General features: G+C 39.1%; 1 protein-coding gene across 1 annotated transcript; it reads right to left on the minus strand.

The window, feature by feature from the left end:
• Positions 1–3,602: 3,602 nt before the first annotated feature.
• prph2a (peripherin 2a (retinal degeneration, slow)) lies at positions 3,603–10,303 on the minus strand. The gene is given in 4 exon segments (XM_063893989.1): positions 3,603–4,909; positions 6,995–7,241; positions 9,098–9,212; positions 9,215–10,303. Coding segments are annotated over 4 exon segments (1,032 nt in total). The 5' UTR covers positions 9,678–10,303; the 3' UTR covers positions 3,603–4,702.
• Positions 10,304–10,916: the final 613 nt, after the last annotated feature.

Genomic DNA, 10,916 nt, shown 5'->3' on the forward strand with positions numbered 1-10,916 from the left:
CCTGAAATAATAAGCAGGTGTGATGTGTGCATTGGTCCTCTCTGGGTGGCTGGAAGAGAAATGTTATTGCTGAAGGGGGAACAGATAGGTGCTAGTGGCTAAACTTAACGTGCTGTAAATCACACACACACACACACACACACACACACACACACACACACACACACACACACACACACACACACACACACACACACACACACACACACACACACACACACACACACACACACACACACACACACAGTTGCGAGACAACATGTGTGTGCCCATGCATGCCTTGACTTAAGCCCTTTGTCCGGCGCTGCTGGCCTCCCACTTGGGTTCTCTTCGTTATATGCAGTAAGATTTTGCCTTGTAAGACTAAACTTATGATTGAAGCAGAGTGGGATGCAATGTGTGTTGTGTGTATGTGTGTGTGTGTGTGTGTGTGTGTGTGTGTGTGTGTGTGTGTGTGTGTGTGTGTGTGTGTGTGTGTGTGTGTGTGTGTATGTGAGCAGGATTGTAACGGGGCAGCAGCAGCGTTGGTAATGGCTGATCAGCTGGTATGGCGAGTATTCAGGGCGGGGGCAGTGCATTGTCCTCTCATAGTTCCAACAATACCCCTCTGAGCAGGCCACACATCTACCAGTCACGGGCCTCTCTCTCACTCTCTGCCTCTGCTTTTCTTTCTGTCTGCCATATTTATTCAGCTTGTAGTGAAGTGTAGAGTGAGATGTGATAGAACTGTCCCTGACCTTCGGCTCAAACGTCAAGGTCATCCCGTTACCACAGTTAATATTGGAGCATGTATCACTCAAAAAACATTACTTCATTATCACTCTAAAATATTTATTCATCCATTACTTTATCTGGTCTTGTAATGCTCATTATTGTGTAGTTTCTACACTTATAGGCTAATGGTTGAAAGCCTACCTCTTATTTTATTATTCTCATTTTATATTTTTACACATTTTTCATTCATCTTTCAGTCTTTACTAAAAAATTGCAGAAATTAAATCTGAACCCATTTATTGAAAACTAATTTGATGAAGTTTAAAGGGGCCCTATTCTGCAAATTTTCAGATTTCATATTTGTATTTTGTGCCTTTACTGTGCTAGCCAATAGAAACGCAAGTGTTACATAGTGATGTTACAAAAGTAAACAAAGGACTATGATCGAGGCATTTCAGGCAGGGGGTGAGTATGTGGGACAGACACTTCCTCTGGTATGAACTGTGGGATTTTAGCCTTTGCAGACCATTTGTACATGCACACAAATCTATATAGTACGTTCAAGGTAAAATGCAAATCATAAAAATAGTCAACACATCAATCAAAGATGAAAATAATATTTATGCCCTATCTAAATTTAGTATCGGGCTGCTGGAAGTGTCAATAAAAGGGGTCTTATCAAAGTGATGACATAAAAATGTCCCAGTCTGAGAATAATAAAGTAAATCTTATCTTATCTTAGACTGCATTACAATTCGGTATATTGTGTTTCCTTCAAATATTTATTACGCTGAAGTATTAAATGCTCTTCATCTCAAAGGCTTTTCAGCAGTGGGGTGGCCAACCCTGCCATACCATCACTGATGAAAAGACACCCTCCTGTGGACTTCTAATGTAACTGAAACCTTTTACAGCCAGAGGCCTAAAGTGTCAATGCATGCCAACAAGTTGTCAATGACGCAGGGAAAGTTTAGAATACATTTGGAGTCAAATACTCTACATTTGAAGAGAGGCTGGGTGTAAAGGTTGCTGCAAGAACAGCGGGAGTGTTGGAGAGATGATCACAAATCAGTTGAAAAAAAAGAGTTTAGCTAACGACATGTTATATTACTGCAGGAGAACTTCAATGTATAAGATTCACACCCAGTGTATTTGTATTTTTACTACCTGCAGTCACCATCAGAGAGCAGCAGAATACAATAGACGTACAGGATGTTTTTACAGACTGTTTGTGTTCCTTTCAGGATAGTTACCAGATGTCGGCTCTGTGGGAGAAGCTGCAGAATTGTTTGGAAACAACATCAAATGCAAGGTTTGATTTGGTCTATAATGTATCTTAAATTTACATTTTCAAGTTGCTCTGATAGCACTACGGAGGCGGTTTTGTCATGGAATAAGAGTTATTTGGACCAAAATGGTTATTTGCTATATGGCAGAAGCCATATTGACATTTAAACCAGTGGTTATAAATAACTCAGTACATTTGTAATCCACTAAAATAATATTATTTTTTTCTGAAATGATTCTCTAAAATGAATGCAATTCTTTTACTTTTTGTACTTTGTCTTTTTGCTAATTTTATTTAAGGGAATTATTTTAATATTCCTTCCACCACTAATTTAAACCTGTTTTATGTCTTGGCAATATCTTTATTGGTAACTTTACTTAAGTACTATGCTTTATCACAATTTAAATCTAAATATTGTACTTTTCTCTCAACTACATTTATTGAGTAACATCTTAAGTTACTATTTACTTCCCAGATAAAAGAATACTATACACAGAAATATGAGCATTGTAAATAACTACTGATATTTATATAAATACTCGTATATAAAACACTTAGCTCTCTGCCATAAACTACTACATTAAAGTGCTGTTTACATGTTAAAGCACCAGAAATAATATCACTTAATATTATAGTTATTTAACACTGTAGCACAATTAGAAATTGTTCTTTTTATACCTTATATATCTATATATATTTATTTTATATATATTTGGCAGAGAAGACAACATTGAGATCGGATTTTTCCACCACTGTTTGTACACATTGTTAGAAATCTCTAAATTAATTCCTTATGTTACTGAAACCATAATTTTTAGCTGCTTGGCCTACCTTTTCATTGCACTTAGCCTATTACTCTGTCGTGTTTGTTTCTTTATCTCTGTCTGTGTGTCCCTGTCTCCGTGACGTGAGTCCTGCAGCAGGATATCACCTGCTCACCTGGCTGAGGGGCTCATGCTAATCTAAAGCCGATTAGGCCTCTTATCTACTCAGTGCTGGTTATGTGCTTTGGTCCAACAAAAATACCGCGTAGAGTTGGCCTCTTTACCTATTTACAGCTGACTTCTCCTAGCCCCCTATCTGCTCTAGCTAAAACACACTGACTTCGAAACAGTGGTTTCCTGATGTGTGTTTGCCGAGTATGATTATCTCAGTTAGGATAAATATAGTGGACCATGTTTCAAGAATCAAACAGTACCCTGTTGGTTGCTATTTATCAATACATGTGCTGAAGGGATCAAGGGATTTGTTACTTTCCATCTTTAAATGTCAAGGCTCATTAAAGACCGGATTTATGTCACAGAAATTTCAGATTGTGCATTAAATCAAAATACCACACAACTGTTTACATAAAAAAGTCACTGGCAACACATACATGCTCTATATAGTTTGTGAATGTATCTGGTTCAACCCCCCCTTCCTTACACTGGACATGTGAAGAGTCATCCGATGTCCATGTGAAAGCAGTAATGCCATAATTGGCCTCATCCTATTGACTTAATCAGGAACCCTGCGGCACTCACAGCATGCCTCGCCTCTTGATCTCAGGTTTGTGCGTCTCAAGGTCGGGACAATACAACGTTGTTCTTTCACTGTCAAATAACATCTCTAAAATCCTTTATTCCTTTTTACAATTCTTATTCTACAGAAACTCACAAAGCCAAGAAAAAAATGGAAAAAAAAAACTTTACAGGGATTTCAATAAAAGATTAAGCTTAATTACATTATTTTAAAAAAAAAGGTAAATATATTTCATCATTTCTACACTATGTACAAAGACGGCAACCCAGGTTGTTGGAATTTACATACATGTGTCTTAATATACAGAAACTGAATGTACAAGGGACACACCAAAGAGGGTTTGAGATTACAGTGCAGGGGTCAGTAGCCAAGATTTAGCTGCCAATTTCAGTCGCCCTCCACAGGTTTGGAGTTGGCCCTGCCTCTCTACAGCGCTCACATCCTAGTTCCCATGCCTCACTTATCGACCATGTGCCGCAACATTCATGCATTATTCATAACGATTCATTCAATTGATAATTTTACTCCATCTCAGGAGCTTATCCAGTCTTCATTTGGGACAAAGTCGGACTGGAGTATAAAAAGAGCTGAGTGGATATAATTTGTTTCTTACACAGTATCAGCTAAAAGCCAAAGTCTAGAAATCAATAAAATAAAATGTTTTTGGGCTGTAAAATACCTTCCATCTTTCCATGAGAGGGGGGGTTGCATAGCAACCACCATCCCCGCCAAACTATCCGACGACATTACAATGGAAAAAATTACATATTTTACTCGTGATTGCAAAGCATCTGACATTTATCAATACATATCACATTTATTTATATTTTGTAAAGATCCAAACCCCACAGAGTGTTGGAAACCAACATTTCTTTAAAAGAATTTTGAGAAGCGGAGCTTGAACCTCAGATGGATTTGATTGGTTGGGGAAAAACCAAAATGTAAAATTACAATATTACTCACCCTACAACTTATCCCTCTCTATGTATGAATAAATAATTTTTTACGCAAGGATTCCATTTGAAAGGAGTCCACTTTAAAGGAGTTCATAGCTGAGTATGTTTGTGTGTGGTAGTGTCTACATAAAGAATGTTGGTAGAAAAACGCTTTGATCTCACTCGTCCCCTTCCTCTCCTCTTTAGGTGGGAGTTTTGTCAGTTTTTGCAGGAAGGGGTTAGCTCAGCTCACCGTGGCCACCCCTGCCTCCGCCTCCTCCTCCACCTTGCCGCCTTTGCCCATTGCCTTCATGTTGGCCATGATGTCGGTGAACGTCTCCTTTACTGTCTTCTCCAGGATCCAGCCCTCGCTCTCGCTCTCTGGGTCCTCCGGGTTCACTAGGCTGGACAGCGAGCTGTTGATGTACTGCAGGCCGATGGTCACAGCAACCTGAAACAGTGAGAAATACATATCAGTAAATATGAACACTAGTAAATCACAGATTCTTCTGATGAGGACAATCCCTGGAAACATGTTTCAAAGTCTTTGTAATCATACGACATGAACGAAAAAAAACTATCAACTGCTTAAGCTGTCAAGGCCAACATGGTTGCAGCAAATAAAAACAGAGAACATAATCAGCAGTTAACAGTTGCATCCCTTTTTAAAATATAATTCAAAATATCTAGAAATTATTTTTCATTATTGCAGTGTGACATAGTAAAAAGAAGGTATATACTCATATTTATATTGTGCTCTAAATATAACATATTGGTACATTTTAAAACTGGCTAAGAAAATTAGATTGCATGAATTAGATCCCAAAATGTATAGACAATATCAACAGGATAAAGAAAACGGAGGCTTTGAGTTGTATATTTGATTGTATATGTTTAACATTGTCTAAACTACATATTGATGTGTTTTATGTGACAATGTTTCTGTGCATGTGTGCACGTGTGTTATCTAAGTGTGGTTTGTATGTGTGATCGGTGAGAGGGAAAGCCACGAAGATGTAGGAAAAGTAAATATGTGAACACTTTTTCTTACTTTCTTTTTTTCATCCCAAATAATTTAGCATTTATTTTTTATTTCAGTTTTTATTACTATTATTTTCTTTTACTCTCATTTTCACTTTTCTGTTTGTCAAATAATGAAAAAAAAGGTATTTACAGCCTAAGGTCAACTCTATCATTAGAAACGTTAAGTAGTAATTTAAGACCCTGACTTCAGATCAGATTGAGAGCTAAAGCTTCAGGAAGTGTTTCTGTCCTTGTCACCTCCCGTAGATTAACCCATCGCTCCATCTCTGAGCACACTATCTGTGTCAGTATTGAGACTCTTGCGTAACATCTCTTAAATCTGAGATTCCTCCAACTGTGCTCTGATCAGCTTCCAGGGGGTCGCCTATATCTAAGCTTATAGAACATTTGCTGGATTTTGGGCACAGAGGTGTCATTGAGTTGACACTGGGACTCTCGGACTATCACTGACTTTGAGGATTTATTTTACAACAACAACAACAACAACAACAACAACATCAATAACAATCGAGGTTGGCAGAGGATGTTCAGGACGAGGACAGCTGTAGGATTAACATTTGGGTAAAGAGTAGCAGGTGAGATGCTGTAGGTAAGCTGCATGTGTGTACATGCCAAAGGTGGTGCAGGGTAACCTAACAGAACGTAAAGAGGATAGACTCTTTATGGAGGTTGCGGGAATTGATGATAGCAGAGGCGGAGTAAGGAAAGGAAGGAGGTGATGGATGATAGATGTGCCAACTGGGCCAAGGCTTAGCATGTTTATACACAAGATTTTCACCTCACACCATACTACTAGTCCTCATTTTACTCCTTAACTATTTTATTTGCCCCCCCCTGAATTGATTGGCAAAAAGATACATCATCTTACTTCACATTGAAGTTTTTTAGCATCACTGTGCAGACACTATAGAGGGTTATTCTCATTTTTATTTACTGAAGGAGGAAAGTTCCTTTGAGTTTAAGGTTTGTAAGTACAAGGTATCTATTTAAGTCTTGATGTGTTATAAGGTCAAAAAGTACTGATATAAAGTAACTCTTGTCACCTGTGTCGCCAGTCAAAGTTTATTTTTGAGCTTATGAGAGTTTGAGGGAAAACACCAACTGCTGTTCTTAACAACCATTGTGTTTCATTCAATGAGCCCTTTTATAGCTTGGCAAGGGAAAGACGGATTAATGGTAGAAAACTTACTTGGACAAATTAACCCAAACGTGACAATAAGGCATTATCAGGCATCATTTTACAGTTCTACAAGGGAAAAACTTCAAGATGGAAGACGTCCTAGTCGGTGTGTCTGGTGAAATTCTCTACCTTCATTGAAGTTCAGAGGATTGTTGGTGGGACAGTCTCTATGATAGCTAGGTGATAGTGTAGGTTTTTGGAACTTAAAATGATGGAATACACTTTTTTTTTTTTACAAAACAGACTGCAGGGACATATAACATTATCCTTTTGTGTGTGAATATTTGTGTTGTAGGCATCACTGGCCCTGACCTCAAGCAAGGTGACCAAAAAGACCAGGGCTCCGATGGTGTTCATCAATCCTCCATAATAGGATACCATGGCTTCACGGCAGCCGCGCTTCCATGTGTTGAGTTCCTCCGTGTAGTGGTCGTAGCTGTAGTGGGCAGTGTTATTGGTCATCTGGAACTGGATACAGGGTCTGGGGGAGCTGGGGTTACAGCAGCTGAACGGGACTCCATCCATCAGATACTGGCCGTCCACGTTGCTTCCAATGCGGCTAAGAGGATGAGGCAAAGTGTCACGTTAATGTCTCATTAAGCTGGGTGGGAGGTGAAAGTGAGTGATGGGATTATAGAACAGGAACTGGATTGACGTATGTGTGAACTAGTTAATTGAATTTTTACTAGCTATGAGTGTAGTGCACTAGATATTTTAGTTGGGTTGTAAAGTATCCCTTGAATCTTAAGAAAAATACCAAACTGCTCATCTACATATTGATTGATCAAACTCTGACCCCAATTAAGTGTATTTCTTTCAATTACTGAATATAATCTAATTGAAACAAATCTAATGAGTATATGGTTTTTTATGCCTTGAAATACTCCAAAACCAAACATTCTTGCCAATTAATTGTAACATCTCTGTTAAAGAGGATAAACATTTATCAAACTTTTGACTAAAACAAAATTGTTGAGTTTATGAAATGGTTTTTATTGCTTCCATTTTATTAATTATATATTATTACTGGTGTACAATAGCTACTTTTCCTTTAATGTAAATTGGTTTGCAGTAAATGACTGAATTAAAAAGGAAACATTATGCTTAATATCTCTCAAATTGCGCTTAAAGGGCCAGATCTTGCTAACTGTGATTGATGGTAGTAGGTGAATGGAAAGACATATATGATTGGATCACGAAGACATGAGATGGTCAGAAATGTTACAGTGATGTTCAGAAACATCAACAAGCCAAAAATAACACCCCAGATAACACTTGGGTACTTCCACACAGTACTTACAACACTATAAAGGATAAGGATAAGTTCTGGATAGTAGTCACGGCACTATTAAGTAGAAGAACACTGGAAGTGCAAAGGCCTCCGTCAAGGCCAAATGCACTAGCTTAGAATGTTAACAAAAGTGAATAATAATTTGTAGATGCCCTGAGATTTGGATCAGCTTCAATTTAAAGTGAGTTCTTTCTTGGCCTATGTTACACTGTTCCCAACATTTAATGAGAAATCAGGCCAATACGTAATCCTACTGACAACCAACTCAACCAGAAAAAAAAATCTAACTTGAGGAAGGTACTAGGAAAGATGGCCTAAGTGATATTAAAGTTAGGATTTAAAAAACTTGGTTCAAAAGGAAATACTCTTTGAAACCTAAAAATTAGCCATTTTTAAAGTTATTTTCCATGTCCCAGTGAAACAATATCTCTTCTTCCAGGGAGCCAGTACAGTGCTTATATCGGTCATAAAAGCTACACATTTTTTTATTTCGCACTGCTGCCCCTGGAGTGTTGCTAGGTCCTCTGCTGATTGAACAGGACACTGATTCTTGAAGGACGTGGACACTGTAATCCTTAAGATTAAACACTATGTGCCAGTGCTCAAAATGGTTCTCTTTATCCTCACAAATCCAAACTGATACTTCAATCAATTTAGATCTGAAAATATTGTCAGAAAGAGGCCATATATCACTGGAGTGGAACAAGGTTCTTTTAATCTCGCTCGTGCCTTTTTGACCTTTGAATCTTTTTCCGTCCCTAATCCCCTCCTCAAGTCCCTCCTCCTCAATTTTATCCAGAAAACTGCCTAGTAACTCTGCTGCCCTCATGGCTCCCAATGCCATGTCCTCGTTGCTGTCATCATTTCGTTATCCTCAGTGGACAAAAGGGAATAATGCATCTGCTTTGACCTTCACCTGAAATCCACTTATACTTACCCCTAAAGGACCCCATCTCCCCGTGGAGGTCGGTGAAGGGGTCCTTTAGATACACTGAGATACATGCAACTTAAATCTCAACCACTTTAAGTCTTTTTCCTGTCACCTTACACATAATATCAAACATTTCAACTGAAATCCTCAAAGGATATCATGCAGGATTTAGTTCTGAATTAGCATCACTTACTCTTTGACTTCCTTTGCGCTGAAATCCAGGTAGCGGTTGCTTACCCATTGAATCTCAAACCAATCTCTATAGTTATCGTTTCCGCAACATCTGAACTCCATCTGCATCAGGTCCAGGTCCTCTTCATGTAGCAGCGTCCCGGTGTATCTGTGTCCTTGTAGAACTTCATGCCGTTCTTCAGCCCATCAGCCAGAGTGAACTGCAGAGGGATCCTCATCACAAAACACAGCAGGGCTGTGACAAACAACAGGGCGTTGAACCCCACGCAGAACATCAAGAAGGGCTTCAACATGGGCTTCCATTTAATAAACTTGGAAGGGTCCAGGGAGTCGTAGCAGACTTTGCCTCCAAAAGCGTTGACGCCACAGGCTATTAGACCCATTAATATAAGAAGGTTGGGCAGGAAGTGACTCTCGTTGTTGTCCATAAGTTCTGAGCGCTTTCGCAGCTCGATCTTAAAGAACAGCCCCATGCTGAAGACCAGCACGCCAGCTATTACGGCGAACCAGTACAGAAACCATATTGTCTGAGCGAGCTTCACTCGCTTCTTCATGTCAAACTTCACCAACATCAAAGCCATTGTTGAAGCTGGAATGTGTCCTCAGCCAGTAAAGAAAAGATTCAAAATGAAGATCTAGAATAGCAGAAGCTCCAAGGTGTTGTTGAACACACCAACCTGCAGTTCCTGTTTCTTGGTCCCTTTGCTGTCAGGGTTTCCTCTGGCTGGTCTAAAGGCAAAATAGGAATCAGCTCAGCCTGTAATCCATCGCAAGAAAAACAGCAGAGATGAAGAACCCAGGAGTAACTGGGAGCAGTGCAGTAAAGTTATTTCTCAAAAGCTATCTCTTCTCCCATTGTGACAGAAATTTAAACTTTCACCAGGCAATTTTTCCTCAACTTTTCCAGTTTTTTCCTCCCTAAAACACAGGTTAGGCTAATCGTGATGTTGCGTTCTCTTGGAAAGGTGGACGATTGCTTAAGATCCTAATGATTAAACTCAAAGTTTCAGTACGTCATTCTAAGCCTCTGTAAGCAGCCTAACCAATTTGCAGAAATCCCTGCATACAAGATGAGCCTGATCGTAAGCCGTTGCCTAGGGCCATAATTGGTTTGAGAGTTCACGTGGTCATGGGCGCCTAGATCGAACACACCATTGAGCTGTAATGGCATCAGATGAAGCCTGACAAAGACCGTTGACATGAAAGTGGAGCTAATAATGGAACATGATCATTCACAGTTTGCTGGCACAAGTTCAACACAAGCCGATGTCTTCCCAGTGGAGCAAATACACTACGTGCCCCAGTACCCCATTCACATAAAGAACACAACACTGAGAGACATTTGATGGTTATAACACATCAAAAGATCACAGATCAATAAACATGCTCATAAGATTGTTGTAGAAAAAGTCATCTCACAAGCCAATAAGTGTATTTAAGTTTTCTCAATTACCTTATTGTCTAATGGTCACTTATAATCTTGGCAGTTGGAATTAACACTCTGTCTGGCACAAACTCAAGCCAGATGCTTATGTCGACAAAAGCCGCGCCTCTATCTGAATGGCCTCTCTGACTCCTTCAAACTTCACCACACCTGCCAAATCCCACTATAAGTATTGATTGCAAAGCTCCCTCTCTAATTAGATCTCTAATCCACCCCTTATCCGTATTTTGTACTGATTTTATACCTACATTTACGGTTATTAAAAGAATGTTATTTGTCCTGTCCTCAATTATTTAAGATTACAATGAAGATGTTTCCTCTGTATTAAACATGCTACAATGCAAATTTAAAACCAAATCTCCCTCTTTCATTTTCC

This window comes from Eleginops maclovinus, chromosome 10 (assembly GCF_036324505.1).
Source record: "Eleginops maclovinus isolate JMC-PN-2008 ecotype Puerto Natales chromosome 10, JC_Emac_rtc_rv5, whole genome shotgun sequence".
NCBI lineage: Eukaryota > Metazoa > Chordata > Actinopteri > Perciformes > Eleginopidae > Eleginops > Eleginops maclovinus.